This window comes from Ranitomeya imitator, chromosome 4, assembly GCF_032444005.1.
Source record: "Ranitomeya imitator isolate aRanImi1 chromosome 4, aRanImi1.pri, whole genome shotgun sequence".
NCBI lineage: Eukaryota > Metazoa > Chordata > Amphibia > Anura > Dendrobatidae > Ranitomeya > Ranitomeya imitator.
In genome coordinates this window covers 559,085,731-559,103,320 of record NC_091285.1, presented here as the reverse complement: position 1 = coordinate 559,103,320, position 17,590 = coordinate 559,085,731, and the positions used below count along the sequence as shown (strand labels likewise).

The window sequence follows — 17,590 nt, the reverse complement described above, 5'->3', positions numbered from 1 at the left end:
CCTCAGACGTTTCACATGAACTGTTGAGCCTTGCAAAAAAGGTGTTAACAAACAATGTTAGCCCTGCGTTGCAGGGGTTTGGACACTATGTTGTTGACAAACTGGCCAAAATGGACGACAGCCAAAGAACACTAGCGGAGCGTCTAATTATGGAAGCAGTAAACAAGGGTACAGATGGCGATTTGGACAAGCACACTCGTTTGGTCTATTCCCGGCCAATGCAGCGGACAGAGCCCTCATATTACAATGGTTGGTCACAGTGTCAGACACCAATGCGACACAATGTTCCCGTTTCCCACTTCGGCCAGCCACCCCCTAACTCCTACACGCCAATACCTTCACATATGGCTTCGCCCGTCAGGCACCAAAGTTATCAGCCGGAAGAATCGTCGTATCACAATTTGTGATTTCCTAACTTCTTTTACATTACTTTTTATTTTATTGTCTTGTTAAAATAATGTTTCAAATAAAAGCTTTTATTAGAAATTCTATCACGACTGTTTGATTGGTGTGTCTCGATCACAGCACTGTATGAGGGCACAAATTAACGTAACAAATTCATGTACAGTTAACTAATACAAAAAAAATGGAATCATAGTTTAACTAAATATTTTTAATGTAACAACCAAAAATGTATTATTGGCCCGCCTCCAACTGTTGGCACTTGTCCCTGTGGTGGGATATATATATATATATATAAATATATATATATATATTTTTTTTTTTTTTTAAATTAAAAAACTTTTTTTAACTGTACAACACACAACCTAAAATGTTCAGACACTTGGCTTCTATTTTGGCCCCGCCTCCAACTGCTGGCATATGTCCCGAAGCTTCTGCAGCTCCTCCATTGCCACATTGTGCTGCTCCTGAATACGCGCCATAGTGTGGATTAGCTTTTCTATGCCGGCTTCCAGATCCTCCTTGTTCACACTGACGACAGCTGTGGGTCAAAAAACATAACATTAATAACACAGTAGTCTCCCGATGTGTCTTTGCTTCTGTGAAGGAAAAAAAAAAAAACAGTCAGCATATAAGGCAATACTGACTTGGGGGGGGGGGTTGGGTTGGGGGTGAAAGAGTGGGCATGCAACCAAATCAAAATAACTTTATTGTGGGAACCTACTAGGATGTTGAGGCACGGAGGGCACTTCGGGATCAGAGTCCGTGTTGAATGCCTCGTGCTGTCGGCGGCGGCGCTGTCTCTTTGCCTCTGTGAAGGGAAAAAAAAAAAAAAGGTCTGTCAGCATATATGGCAACACTGGCTGCCGGGGGAGGGGGGGGGGGGGGAAGAGGGGACCTACAACTGAATCCGAATCACATAATTGTGGGAACCTACTCGGATCTGTTGTCGTTGAACCTGAGGGCTCTGGGACATCAGAGGCGGTGTGTGATGCCTCGTGGCGGCGGCGCTGTCTCTTTGCCTCTGTGAAGGGAAAAAAAACAAAAAGGTCTGTCAGCATATATGGCAACACTGGCTGCCGGGGGAGGGGGGGGGGGGGAAGAGGGGACCTGCAACTGAATCCAAATCACATAATTGTGGGAACCTACTCGGATCTGTTGTCATTGAACCTGAGGGCTCTGGGACATCAGAGGCGGTGTGTGATGCCTCGTGGCGGCGGCGCTGTCTCTTTGCCTCTGTGAAGGGAAAATAAAGTTCGGTCAGCAGATAGCTGTGCCACATAGTGCTCTTCAACGTTCATACTGCCCCATAGCTGTGCCACATAGTGGCTCTGCAACGTTCAAACTGCCCCATAGCTGTGACACTTTGTGGCTCTGCAACGTTCATACTGGCCCATAGCTGTGACACATAGTGGCTCTGCAACGTTCAAACTGCCCCATAGATGTGACACATAGGGGCTCTGCAACGTTCAAACTGCATCATAGCTGTGCCACATAGTGGCTCTGCAACGCTCAAACTGCCCCATAGCTGTGACACATAGTGGCTCTGCAACGTTCAAACTGCCCCATAGCTGTGACACTTTGTGGCTCTGCAACGTTCATACTGGCCCAAAGCCCTATGAAAATCCATGCAGCGTACCCCCCATTCCCATGAATCACCCAATTAACCCTTCTGCGTGCCATACTTTTGGGTACCTGCGTACTGACCTCTGCGAATCTCCTTGCGAAGCTCCTGCAGGCGCTCTGGGCTTTTGGACTTGAGATCACCCCATTTTTTCACAATCTGGGCCTTACTGCGAGTTATCCCAAACCGCTTCCTGAGGCCCTCAGACACCACACGGACAACTTCGTCCTTGTGCTGGTTGCGGTGCAGCACCAGCCCAGTTGTCTCGTACTGCATCTGATCCATTGTTCCAATAAGGAACTTGAGCTCTGGGATGCCCAGAGGAGGATCACGGCGACTGGCAGCCATTATCAGGATGTCAAGGATCCAAAACAAGCTAGCGCAGGCACGCCGGAACGCTGTAACGTCATCACGCCGTCATAGACCACGAGCGTACATTATGTGACGCTCCGGCGTTATATAACCATCCTTCGAACGGCATTTACTATGTGCGTTCATTCCGTACCGCTCAGCCGTCACAAATGTGACGCTGTCCATAAACGGCAACGCTATTGCGATGCTGATCTGGCGGCAGTACGGCGGAGTCAAGCTCCTCCTCTGGGCGTTGCTGTTCAGAGTCATTCCATCTAAAATGGCGGCGAGAATGCGTTCAGCTCCTCTGGGGCAGCCAGAGCTCCTTTTTTTTATTACTCAGATGGATGCCCTGGATTATGAGGGTCTGGAGAGCTGCCCTGCCCACCCACACATCCACATGTGGGAAGTGCTTGGCCACATAACCAGAATGATGGAGAGGAGGTTTGGCGTCTGCCGCAGTCAGCTTCAGCTGCGTAAAAAATGGGCTGACCTCCGCTATAAAACGCCACAAATGTTTGCTGAGTTGCGTGCGGAGGCAAGGCGAGGCAAGTACTAGTATGGGGGGATTGGGAGATGCACGCTGTAAGGAGGGGGGGGGGTTTGGGAGGGAGGCTTGCGCTCATTGTTGCCAACGTGACCTCAAATGCATTAAAACACATGCCCCGTTTTTGTAAAATTTAGTTATTTTCCAAGCAGAATATGCGTTGTCCGTGAGAAAACTTGTCGGGTTCCCTAATCTCAACCACCATCTTGAAATTATTAAGATGTAGTGTAATTTTTAGTTTCTTAATTTACCAAAAATATTATCGGAGGAGGTTGGCCTACTGATGAAATGATACGTTTTCCAAAGACAGGAAGACCATTGAACACCAGAGCCCACAGACATGTCAGAGTATCGCACCCCTGTAAAGTGTGATCTCTATTTTATGTTTCAATATATTGTAAACTTTGATCTGCAGCACTCAACATTTGTGTGTAAACATTGTGATTCTTTACTTTAGGTGTAGAGAGACAGCGGCGGCAAGTGAGACCCACCATTGCCACCAGTACCCCATCTTCACAGTCCGGGACATCACGTAAGTTCACAATCATTGATTGCATTTTTTTTAACATCACATGGGACATAACAGGGTAGCTGAAATATTTGAAGACATTACAGACGCAGTAATGACCCAGCGGCCTACCACGCCTCCACCATCTGTTGCGACCATGCACCCTCGCACCCCTGTGAAGTGTGATATAAATTTTATGTTTCAGTATATTGTTAGCTTTGATCTGCAGCACTCTACATGTGTTTTTAAAGATTGCGTTTGTTAACTTTATGTGTAGAGAGACAGCGGCGGCAACAGGTACCTGCCATTGCCAGCAGCACCACAGCATCCACCACCAGCGGGAGCCCACAGTCCGTGACGTCACGTAAGTTAACAATCATTGATTACAGTTTTTCTACTGCATACGGGACATAAGAGGGTAGCGGAAATATTTGAATACATTACAGACGCAGTAATGACCCAGCGGCCTACCACGCCTCCACCAGACAGCAGACGGCCTCGCACCCCTACACCACCCTCAACACCTCCCTTCCGACACTCCTCTTCCTCCCCCGGGTCGGCGGCATTCTCCCCAGAAGCTAACATACGTAAGTGACCAAAACAGCGAGCGCTTCCCAACGGCGTGTTCCATAGTTAACCAGATCTGTTATTATTTCCTTTTAGGTGCTGCAGCAGTGGCCAGATCGCTGGGATGGGAAATTAGCAGCTCTGGTTCTGGCAATGAGGAACCGGCGTCCCTTCTCCGTAAGTATCAACATAATATGAGTGGTTTTCTGCTGGATGTCACAATAGACAACTAAAACAGTAAAATTTAATAAAATTAACATCGCCCTGTGGTGCCAGACCAAATAGAAATTTACAACACACAAAATTTGGTCCTGCCCCAGAGGTCGAGATGTATTTTCAGCGGAATCAATGTTGGTTCTCCAACCTCTTCTATCCGCAGAACCGCCCACCGTAAGAGAGCTCCTGGCGAGACAATTGCGCCTGGAGCGGACAGCAGCGCTCCTGCAGCAGACAGCAGCGCTCCTCCAGACTCAAGTAGAGCAGCAGGGCGTGACGCTGCGACACCTCTTGGGCCGTGGAAGGAGATAATTTTTTTTTTTTTTTGGTTATGTTATATTTTGTTGTTAAATAATTTAAAACCAAGAAATTGTTACAAAAAAAACAAAAAATCTTCGCATTCTTTCTTTAATGTTTACCAAGCTATAAGGGTTAACAGCACCATTTTATAGGCATCACATTTAAAGTAATTTAGAGAGGTTTATATGACAGCAAAGGAAAAAAATATATTTTTTTTATACGGCGCGATCCTGCCAGGGTACAGCTCCAGAACCATTAAAGTACTGACAGTATTTTTCGCGACAGTCCCTTGCATCGTCTGCCTGTCTGCCAGATCCAAGTGCTTGAAGAGCTGTAAAATTATCAGGTTGTGTACGCCATTCCCCAGGCACAATGTCTCCGGTTCTTGCGTACACTGCATCAATAAACGAAGGAGGAGAATAGGAGCTCGTATCATGACGTCTCAGGAAATTATGGAGCACACAGCATGCCAAAACCACAAAGTCTATAGACGGCAGCTTCAAGTTGATAGCTGTGTGGAACACTCTAAACCGATTTGCCATAATCCCAAAGGCATTTTCAACCACACGACGGGCCCTAGACAACCGGTAATTAAAGATTCGGCGCCCCGGTGTGAGTGTTCTCTGTGCAAATGGCTTCAGCAAATGTGGATGAAGAGGGAAAGCTTCATCAGCGATGAAGACAAAATTTAGGTTTGCTTTTGTGTCTTCATTTAGTGGCAACAGCAGTTCATTGTTCCTCAAGCTTTCCCCAAATGAAGTGTGTTCAAAAACACCACCGTCGGAGACTCGACCATTCATGCCAACATCCACATCGACAAACTCATAGTTCGCATTGACAAGGGCCATGAGGATCACACTGAAATATCCTTTGTAGTTGAAAAAAAAGGATCCAGAGTTGGCTGGTTGCGTGATGCGCACATGCTTTCCATCTAATGCACCACCGCAGTTTGGAAACTGCCACAGCTCATCAAAATCGGAAGCAATCCTCTTCCAGTCATCCGCCGTCTTGGGAAACTGCAAGATGAGAAGGAAACATGTACAATTTAGGTAAAATATATTATGCACATACACTCTCATGTGGACATCCTACAGTGATTGAGGCGCAGTATGGATTAGTATAACAAAGTCAACAACCCTGAGTATGCAGGCAGCCATTTTATCAGATGGCTTCGGTGACTCAGAGGGGGTGCTAAACAATATATCTAAATTATATAATCAATAAAATTATGTTGGGAGCAGCAAATAAAAGAAGGGTGGCGCAGGGTTGGAGCAGCACATATCAGAATGGAGCCGCAAAATGGTAGCAGCACATGTCAGAATGGAGGCGCAGGATCACAGCAGCACATGTCTGAATGGGGGCGCAGGATGGGAGCAGCACATGATAGGATGTAGAACATATACCAATAGAAATGCGCGCAAACAGGGCGTAGAACGGGTTAAATAGCTAGTATAATATATCGACATAACACAGCAGCCAAAAAAATATAGTAGTACCTCCATATAATGCCTTAAGCTGTGCACAATGGCCTCGCATGTCTCCGGAATCACAACGCTCAGGAAAGGTCTGGAAACAGCTGCGGAAAACTGCAAATCTTGAAGAGACCTTCCTGTTGCCAGGAACCGCAGTGTCACCGCCAACCTTTCATCCACGGGCACGGCTGCACGCATCGGCGTATCACACCTTTGTATGAGTGGCGTAACAGCAGACAGTATTATTTTGAAGGATTCCTCGGACATCCGAAGGTAGTTTCGGAAATCATGAGGGTTATTGTCACGTAACTCTCTTATGAGACCCATGTGTGACAATGTGGATCTTTTCTGCAGCCAGCTCCGGGTCCACATGCGACGTTTTCGTTTAGGACGTCTCTCCTCTTGGAGACGTGCTGCCTCAAACACCAGGGCAGCAGCAACAACAGAACTCTCATCGGAAGTGAGCATAGTTCCTAAAAAGAAAACAAACGTACAATAAATACACGTGCTTACAAAACAATGTTCTGACCATTGATCTAATAACTATATATGTTACTACTGGTATTAAATGGGGCAGTCAACCATCTCGATCTGTAAAAGGATTAATTAATTGGGCCACACTACAGCTGTGTACCTGAGGTTCTCAGGCCTACCCTACTCTCCATAAAGGAACAATCGACCACACTCCAGCGTTTATCCCCGTTGAAGCGCAACATATGCTACGCTGTAGCGTTATACATACCTTTTGCGGTAAAAGTCTAGTAGTTAGAAAAGTCCAGGGAATCCAGCGAATTTAGGAGTTCTGTTTACAGCACGTGCTACAGAGAGAAATGAATAGCGCGCTCGAGAGCTCCGGTTATATCCGCTGGGAACAATAGTCCTTTGTCGAATGAGCGCACAGTATTGTACCGCCCAATCAGCACACGGGAGGTGGAGAATTCAGCGCTCCTACGTAGCCAGCTCCTCCGCCCTTTACATCGTATACAATATCGTGCACACCTTTGTTACACCATGCGATCATGCCGCCACAGCGGGACACTAGACGACGAAAGAAAGTTTCAAACGATGTGCTACGACGTACGATTCACAGCGGGGTCCCTGATCGCAGGAGCGTGTCACACACTGCGATATCGTACCTATATCGCTCGAACGTCACAAATTGTGCCGTCGTAGCGATCAAAATTGCACTGTGTGACGGTACCTTAAGACTTATATGACACCAGTCTATGGTTCTTGACCCATTGAAGAAAAACACATAAATTCAATAGTCAACGTTCAGACAACAGCCTATCTCCCGGGCTACTGAAAATAGATGTCTGGATAATTAAGATTAAATGCCGTGGTCACAGTGGAGATGCCAGTTTTAATTACCTTGCTATGCTCTTATATTAAACCTTATCTGTTCCCTCCGGCACCCAGGTAGGTGTGAGACTGAAGTGTATAAGGTTAAACTAACCAGACAGACAAGGGTAGACAGACAGGGATGAAAGAAAACTAAAATCATACCGATATACTCACAAAGTAGCAGAATGAAAACAGGGGAGGGATAGGTAGGATAAACCAAATAGGAGAAGATGGGGATGAGCATACAAACCAACTCCAAGCAGAAATCTCCTGAACAACTTTCCAACCGCCTACTCCAATCAATGAATTACTTCTTCAACACCTAATCAGGAAGTAGAACTTTCACTGGTAACTCCCAATTACCAGAGGGGAATTGTCAGGACCAGATACCTGACGGGCACTCACTGGTAACAGCACAGGAGGCTAGCCTGGACGTCTGGTGCCAGTAACAGTCTGTGACACTGAGGAGCTGTGAACGAGAGTGGTAGCAGCAGTGCTGCAGGAGCTAGCTGTTCTCCAGAGCAGGCAGACAGGACCTGTGGTCACGTGACCGTGCGTCAGAGGGGGTGGGCGGAGCTTAGCATCGCTGTTTGCGCCTGCAGCGGCTCTAGGAGAAAGTGTAAGAAGTAGAGGAACCCCCAAGGATGTTAAAAGGGATGACAGGAAAAAACGTAGTCACACAAGCCAAGGTCATACACAGAGAGGTTGGTGCAGTACACAGGGGCAGTCAGAAGAATAGTCATGAAGTAGCAAGAGATCAGAACACCAGAACGGGCAATAGATGGTACAGAAACGGCAGGCAGGAATCACAACAGAGACAGAACCAGATCAGAAACCAAACAGACAAACAATAATACATGCACAAAGCAGAGGCACACCAGGGCCAGACACACTCAGCCAAGGGTCAGGGTATAAATGACAAGGATTGACCTGGCAGTGAGGCTATAAAAAACCTCCCAGGACCAAGAAAGAGGCCATCCGAGTTAACCCTGCAACTGTCTGACCCAAGAGCCATAACAGGAATGGCCAACACCGAACAGCTAAGGCAATTCAGCATTAAAAGCTCCAGGTGATCAATTGAACTTGCTAACCCTTGCAATGACAGAGCAAGGAAAAAACATGCAATGTTTAATATTATGGTAAAGCAGCTCTAATCAGTGCAGGATTTTGTGTGACCAGACGTTGCAATCCTCTAACCCCTCTCTGTCGTGGTACTCCGTGACGGTATCCTATAAAGCTGTCTTGGTGTCTCCTATGTGATGAATACAGCAGTCACAGTTTCTACTATGTGATGTATATTTCAGACCTTCCACTGCTTGACATCTATAGATGGTACTTGAGCAGTGATAAATTTCCCACTTTGAGGAGGCATGAAGTTTAAAATACTTTCGTGTTCAAAACAACTTACCGCTGCAAGTTCTTTATAAAAAAATCGCAAAGAGTTGACTGCTCTCCAGACTCACGTAAACCTGGAAAAGTAATTGGGAGTAGCCACATCATTAATACCACCTAACAACAAAGCCACACTAAACAGAAACAGCTCCAGCCATCAGATTAAGGATGAGTAAATTAATTGTGTGACCAAATTTAGCAGAATCATTTTTAAGTTGATAATTTTGTACTTTTCCCCACCCTTGGATTAGTCACATGGGGATACCATAACACAGAGCAGCCAAAAGACCGCAATGTCTGGTTTCACTCACTCCTGCACTGCTTAGAAGCACAACACCATCGTATTAAACAATGCTGTTTTTTTCATTGTTGAGTGTTGGCCTCATCCCTCTGCTATATATGCTCACCTCTGACACTTAGGGATTGTCAGTGTTAGTTCTTACTGCCTGATTCCGGAGTTAATGGTTTATTCATGGTTGGAGACGGTGTGTGGGGATTGTTCTGGAGATTGTTGCTTGGAGTTTTGTCTGCATGCACATCTTCATCCTCTCCTATTTGGTTTCTCCATCCTTTAACTCCCCTGTGTCCCTCTCTGTTGTTTGGTGAGTGTATTTTGTATGGTTAGTATTTTCTTTTATCCCTGTCCATATTCCCTTGTTTTTCTGTTTAGTGTGTTCCTATATACTTCACCTTACCACTACCCTGGGTGGGGGAGGGGACAAATCATGGTAGATATTGGACCATAGAAAGGCATGAGAACCTGGCATCTTCACCTTCAAGAGTAATCCGGGGAACAGGGATAGACCAGGGACCTAGTAAGTGCCCAAAAGTTCCAACACCTGCGTGACAATTAATAACTGATATACTTAAGTATTGCATTCTTTTCCTGCTGCCTATTAATTTAAACACACATTTTTTGTACTAATTCTTGAATTACTATTAGCCAGAAAGGCAGTTTAAATGGGTTGTCTGGCCAAAATTAAAATTGACTTGGTATTTTAAGAAATAACAAATGAAGCTAAACTGTTATAACAACACTTTCTGAGATCCAGCGCCAACCATTACATGGTCTGCATTTACATTGGAAGGAAGTCATCACTGTTCAAAATGGCAGCATGACAGTTGTGACCTTTGGACCTTTGATTGGTGCCATGATCAAATGTCTTCAGCAAAGTTTCATTGCTAACATTACCTATGACTCTTTGCTGGAATCACCTGACCATGGCAGATAATCACAGGTCCCATTGGCCCTGCTGCCACTTTGACTGGTAAATGCAGACTATGAGCCTGCGGCGTATCCTGATAAGTGCAGGTAAGTGTGTATAGCTTTGTTTATTATTTTTCAATAAACCAAGTCAAATTTTAATTATGTTTGGACAAACCCATTGATGAGCCTTAGTCCTATTTTTTTCAACTAAAGAGAAAACTTCAATCTGAAAGTGTTTTTGCTGGCTTGTGACACTGAGAAGCTACACATTTTTGATGTTTGTCTTCCTGTCATGTAACTCACTTACATTTTTTTGTTCCATCCCCCTTCTTTAGTTGACAGCTCTGGCTTTACGGAACTCGAGATTGACAGAGATGGATAATAAACAGGTAAGTGGGAAGGAGCATTTAAATATATTGCCATGCCAAGAGTGTGCCAAGTGCCTGTACTTGCTTGAGCAGTCATTTTGTAGTGAGAGACTCCATTTAAGTAGTCATATTTTCAACTTTCACCATACCAATATTCACCATATCAATATATTAAGCAGGCTGTTGTTAATTTAGACCTTTTGAGGTGACATATGCTCTTGGTATCATTTTTTATTCATTCATTTTGTTTTAGGATTGGATAAGTGTGATTGAACATTTTTGTATATACCACATTTTTTTTTGGGTATAAAACGTATGACAAATGAAAAAATGACACTGGCAATGGACAAAGTAATTTAAAAGAAGAAAAAAACATATCACAGCTAAGAATATGGTTGCCTCTAGCAGCAGCACCACAATCTGTCCAGGCATAATTACTACAACACACTGGACACAATTGTCCTCCTTTGCCTCCAGCAAGCATATTATTGGGAATAAAATAAAGGCATAATGAGATGTATGGCACAGACAAAGCAGGATGGAGTTACCATTGACAGCAACATTGCCATTTTTAGTCAGTATTTTGCACAATCCACCTCGTCCACCACCATAAAACATAATTTTATAAATAGCTGATCATCAATGACACATCTAATTGTTCAGACTTTATAAAATATCTTTCTTAGTCCTCTAAATAACACCAGCAATAGAGCCAAGGAAGATATTTCACAAGAACGTCTTCCAGTAAATTTATTAGAAGGAATGATTAGTGATGGGTAAACCCATGGATGTTAGAGTCCGGCGGGTTCGGCCGAACATCTAAAAAAAAGTTTGGTTCGTGTAACATAATGGTACCCCAATCCGGACCTATTCACATGAAAGGGGGGCCCGAACATCCATTGCTTGCCAAGCTGTCATCTGCATGACAGAGAGGTAAACACAGGTTCTTATCTGTGGTAAGATCATTACCATCAGTCAGAGACTTGTGGTTTCCGTGATGTTAGATGATAGAGTGAGCCAGAAGCTGTGACCGGCAGTAAAAAGGTTACTGTGAATCACAGGTTGCAGCTGATGAGAGAGTAGTACTCACAGTGAGAGCAGGCACCGCTGATGGGAATATTCATCATTCAGCTCCTGTGCTATAAATAAACACAACTTTTTAAAAAAATAACAAGGGATCTCTTCTATTTTTGATAACCAGCGCAGGCAAAACTCACAGCTGCAGGCTGAAACTCTCAGATGTCAGCTTTATCATGGCTGATTATCAAGAATAGAAGGTTTCCACACCATTTTTAAAATTATTAAATGGTCCCCCCATTTTTTGACAACCAGCCAAGCTAAAGCAGACAGTTGGGGCTGGTATTCTTAGACTGGTAAGGGGCCATGGATATTGTCCCATCAGCCTAAAAATCACAGGCCGCGGCCACCCAAGAAAAGGTGCATCTCTGAGATGGCTCTTTGTACTCGCACTGCTATGATGGTAATTGGGGTAATAGGTTAGGGGTTGATGTCAGCAGTTTTATGGCCACTGACATCAATGCCTGAGGTAAGTCATGGAGAGGCATTTATAAGATGCCCGCATTAGAAACCCCATAGTTGCATTGTAAAAAAACCACAATAAGAATGAAATCTTTTAATTGAAATAACAACACAGACTCCTTTATTTAAAATAAAAGTAAAAAAGCACAGTTATAATCACCGTTACACCAAATCCACTGAAGCCCATGTCACCTGTAAAATGCAGAAAATGATAAACAACTATAATGCTCACCTTTATGCCTAGTCTACCAATGCCCATGTCCCTGTAAAGGAAGAAAAATAATAAGCAACCATATCACTCACTTGTCCAACCTGAAGATAATCCATATATGTCCCATGAACATCCAGATGACTTGGATAGCAGTCATATCAGTGATGCAACCACTATCCTCAGCAGCCAGCTGACATTCAGACAGGAGTGTGATCATGCTTCTGCGGTGTGTAGCGGTGATGTGAAAAAGTTCACCAGATTTTCATAGCTGATTGATCCCTGTAACCTCACTTATGGAACGGCTCACTGCATGAGAAAGTTATCACCCACAGCAATGCCATAAATAAGGTCACTGGGTATTATTATGGTAGTTTATTATTTTTTGTCTTTTACAGGCATCATGGGCTTCAGTGGATTAGGCATAAAGGTGAGTATAACTGCTTTTTATTTTTTATCTCAAATAAAGGAGTCTGTGTCATTATATATCTTAATGGATTTTTTTCTGGCTGTGCTTTTTTTTACAATCTACCTGTGGGTTTAGTAATGGGGGTTTCTTATAGACGCCTCTCCATTATTAACCTCTGGGCTTAATGTCAGCTGTTTTTTTTTTTTTTTTTTTTTTTTAATATATTCACAGCTAGTTAGATAATATAGTTAAAACTTAACCTTTAATATCCTCATTAAAATTTTATAACATGCAAAAAGTGAAAAAAGTGCTAGTGCCAAATATAGTGCAAATAAAAGTCAGATATACACACCATATGAATCAGAATATGGGGGTATGTTTTATATGTCTTGTAGTATACTTTTCACACCCCTATATTTTACAAATATTCAAATGTGATAAATGGTCCCCATCTTTCCAGTGGGTGACTAATATTTATCTTTACTTGGACTTCCATAACTTCAATAGTGTATTCATCATTGCCTCTCTGTTGTGAATTCTGTGGCTGAATTCACTCCTGTGGTCACAAGTGGTACTGCAGCTTCTGAGCTTCCTCCCTCAGGTGTTCTGGTGAGCTCGTTAACTGCTTCATTACTTAACTCCGCCTGATGCTGCTATCCTTGCTCCTTGTCAATGTTTCAGTGTTGGATCTGAGCTTCTCCTGATTGTTCCTGTGACCTGCTGCTCTGTATAGCTAAGTGCTTTTTGCTTTTTTGTTGCTTTTTTTCTGTCCAGCTTGTCTTTTGTTTTGCTGGAAGCTCTGAGACGCAAAGGGTGTACCGCCGTGCCGTTAGTTCGGCACGGTGGGTTTTTTTTTTGCCCCCTTTGCGTGGTTTTGCTTTAGGGTTTTTTGTAGACTGCAAAGTTCGCTTTACTGTCCTCGCTCTGTCCTAGAATATCGGGCCCCACTTTGCTGAATCTATTTCATCCCTACGTTTTGTCTTTTCATCTTACTCACAGTCATTATATGTGGGGGGCTGCCTTTTCCTTTGGGGAATTTCTCTGGGGCAAGTCAGGCCTATTTTTCTATCTTCAGGCTAGCTAGTTTCTTAGGCTGTGCCGAGTTGCCTAGGTAGTTGTTAGGCGCAATCCACAGCCGCTTTTAGTTGTGTTTAGGATAGGATCAGGTGTGCAGTCTACAGAGTTTCCACGTCTCAGAGCTCGTTCTTGTATTTTTGGGTATTTGTCAGATCACTGTGTGCGCTCTGATCGCTAAGCACACTGTGTTTCTGGATTGCCTTCATAACACCTGTCATTAGCAAACATAACAGTACAAGGAGCCAAACTAATGATTCTCAATAGAGGGAAAGAAAAAGTTCTGACATCATTTTTTTTTTTTTTTCTGCTCTGTGTTCACTTTTTTTTTTCCCCCTAGACATTTGGGTGATTCTGGACACAGGTGTGGACATGGATATTCAGGGTCTGTGCTCTTCAATGGATAATCTCGTTATAAATGTACAAAAAATTCAAGATACTATTGATCAGAAATCTATGTTAGAACCAAGAATTCCTATTCCTGATTTGTTTTTTGGAGATAGAACTAAGTTTCTAAGTTTCAAAAATAATTGTAAGCTATTTCTGGCCTTGAAACCTCATTCTTCTGGTAATCCTATTCAACAGGTTTTGATTATTATTTCTTTTTTGCGCGGCGACCCTCAAGACTGGGCATTTTCTCTTGCGCCAGGAGACCCTGCATTGAGTAGTGTCGATGCGTTTTTTCTGGCGCTCGGATTGCTGTACGATGAGCCTAATTCAGTGGATCAGGCTGAGAAAAATTTGCTGGCTTTGTGCCAGGGTCAGGATGATATAGAAGTATATTGTCAGAAATTTAGGAAATGGTCAGTACTCACTCAGTGGAATGAATCTGCGCTGGCAGCTTTGTTCAGAAAGGGTCTCTCTGAGGCTCTTAAGGATGTCATGGTGGGATTTCCTATGCCTGCTGGTTTGAATGAGTCTTTGTCTTTGGCCATTCAGATCGGTCGACGCTTGCGCGAGCGTAAATCTGTGCACCATTTGGCGGTACTGCCTGAGGTTAAACCTGAGCCTATGCAGTGCGATAGGACTATGACTAGAGTTGAACGGCAGGAATACAGACGTCTGAATGGTCTGTGTTTCTACTGTGGTGATTCCACTCATGCTATTTCTGATTGTCCTAAGCGCACTAAGCGGTCCGCTAGGTCTGCCGTCATTGGTACTGTACAGTCCAAATTCCTTCTGTCCATTACCTTGATATGCTCTTTGTCGTCGTTTTCTGTCATGGCGTTTGTGGATTCGGGCGCTGCCCTGAATCTGATGGATTTGGATTATGCTAAACGTTGTGGGTTTTTCTTGGAGCCTTTGCGGTGTCCTATTCCATTGAGAGGAATTGATGCTACACCTTTGGCCAAGAATAAACCTCAATACTGGGCCCAGCTGACCATGTGCATGGCTCCTGCACATCAGGAAGTTATTCGCTTTCTGGTGTTGCATAATCTGCATGATGTGGTCGTGTTGGGGTTGCCATGGCCAGAGGCGTATCTAGGGTTTCTGGCACCCGGGGCAAGAATTAATTTTGGCGCCCCTCCCCCTCCCCCAGGACATATGCGATTTGCACACTTAGTCATGTACCCACGAGCCGCTCTCCCTAATGCTCTCAATATTCAGTGAAAAACTGAGAGAAGCAGAAGAGAAGCTCGTTGTCACAGGACCATAATTATGAAAATTGCATGTGAGTGAAGTGTCCATGTGACGACTACTGGAACCTGCAGAGCTGAATCCTGACATCGCAGCTTCTGAATTCTCACAACGCATGCACTGCACACTTTTAGGGTTCTCCCTTGCAGGTGGACAGTCATGTCAGCACAAGTATGCGATTTGTATACTTCTGACCACATTCCGAATAGTCGTGCCCGGCCTCGCTCAGTTCATTTTCATTGAGTGAGGCCACACATGTCTAGTCAGCATGTGACTGTATGTATGTAAATCGCCAGCACAAGAGAATCCTGACAGCATGTAGTGCGCACTGTGAGAACTCAGAAGTCTGCAGTCACAAAGAATGACTGCAGACTCATTACAAACCTGGACATCCCCTTTAATGCTCCTAGCATAAATAAAAAAAAATTAGAATTATTCAGTATCACAAATAACATTTACATCCAGGTACCTTATAGATGGCATTGACTCTGGAGCCGTTCTTCTTTTCTTCATCTTGTCCAGACCCCATGATGAGTTTTCTCATCCACAGCCGTCTCTGCAGGCTTCCATCTTCTCCGCTCTTTTGCAGAAAATCTCCACATGATGCCCTTAAAGATACAAGTGTCATTATAATGCTCCTGAATAAAAAATTGCCCCTCACTATATTGTCTGCACAAAATATGACCCCACACTGTCCCTCTTATAGTACATGCTCTTCACACTGACCTCTCCTTTCCATACCGGCCCCCTCTTCACACTGTCCTCTTACACTGTGTCCCCCCTATAGGGCCCAGTATTTATATTGTACTCTCTCATCACACTCCCCCTCCTTGGTATAGTGTCTCCTCCTGGCTGTGCCCTTACACTGTCCCCCCATGCTACGTCCCCACTACTCAGTTTCTATTCTGTGCCCACTCACTTTTCTCCCCCATACTGTCTCCTCACACTATTCCCCTCCCTCCTCATACTGTCTCCTCTCACATCCCTCCTGTTCACCATACTGTCTCCTCATATATTTACCCTCTCACTTTCTATACTGCCTGCTCACCTGACTCCCCATACTGTGTCTGCACACATCCCATCACCTTCACTCCCCGTTCTCTGTCCACATACATTTTTCACATCACTACTCATACTGTGTCCACATACATTCCCCCGTTCGCTCCTCATACTGTCTGCACACATCCCCCATACTGTTTCCTCAGATATGCCCCCCATTCTCCTGTACTGTTTCCTCATATATGCCCATTATTTTCCTCAACCCCACCCCATCATTGCTCTCTTCACCACCTTTATCTTTGCCTTCTCCACCACCACTATCATTGCTTTCTCCTCCACCACCCCATAATTTCCCATTCCACCACCTCCATAATTTCCTCCTTTGCCTTTTCCACCATATCCATAATTTTCTCTTCCCCCACCATCATCATTGTCCATTCCGCCGCCATCACCATACTTGCCCATTCCACCACCTCCATCATTTTCTCCCCCTCCAATATTATCAGTGTGCTTTCCACCACCACCATCCTTGTCCATTCTACCACCTCCATCATTTCTTCCCCCTTTCATTATTGCCCTTTCCACCACCTCCATGATTTCCTCCTTCCCACCATCATTGCATTCTCCCCCCACAACCATCATTGCCCATTCCAATTTCCACCTCCATCATTTAATTCCCCCACCCCCATCATTGCCCATTCCACCTCCATCATTGCCCATTCCACCACATCCATCATTTCCTCCTCCCCCTCCATCCCAATTATTGCACTCTCCCTGTCAGCCCCATCATTGCCCTCACCTCTCCTCCCCGTACACACACACAAAACCATTTACGTCTCTGCACATTCACCTGCAGCGCAACGCATGCACGCACAAACACACACATATTGTGTACAGTATAATGGCCACATCTAGTTACTCCTACACACGCGGCTGTGCTCCATACACCTCGTACACACACGGCTCCGCTCTGTACACCTCGTACACACACGGCTCCGCTCTGTACACCTCGCACATACACGGCTCCGCTCCATATATCTTGCACACACCCAGTTCTGCTCCGTACACCTCATACACACATGGCTCCGCTCCGTACACACCCAGTTCTGCTCCATACACCTTGCAGACACGGCTTCTGCTCTGTACACCTCATACACACACAGCTCTGCTACATCCACACAAACCACTCCTGACCCCACACAAAAGCTTACCCTCGTCGTCCAGCATTATGAGAACCAGCAGAGATGGGGGCACAGATCTGAACAGTATGGGGGCATAAATCTGGACAGTATGGGGGCACAAATCTGGACATATGGGGGCTCAAATCTGGACATTATGGCCCATACTGTCCAGATTTGTGCCCCCATAATGTCCAGATATGTGCCCCCATACTGTCCAGATCAGTGCTGTGCCCCCATCACAGTC

The 17,590-nt window shown here is 44.7% G+C and overlaps 1 protein-coding gene across 1 annotated transcript; it reads right to left on the bottom strand.

The window, feature by feature from the left end:
• Positions 1 to 4,857: 4,857 nt before the first annotated feature.
• Positions 4,858 to 6,519, bottom strand: LOC138674596 (uncharacterized). The gene is made up of 3 exons (XM_069762413.1): positions 6,012 to 6,519; positions 4,924 to 5,531; positions 4,858 to 4,891 (listed from the first exon to the last, which is right to left on the bottom strand). Exons 1-3 carry the CDS (start codon positions 6,453 to 6,455, stop codon positions 4,858 to 4,860), a joined length of 1,086 nt encoding a protein of 361 aa, XP_069618514.1. The 5' UTR covers positions 6,456 to 6,519.
• Positions 6,520 to 17,590: the final 11,071 nt, after the last annotated feature.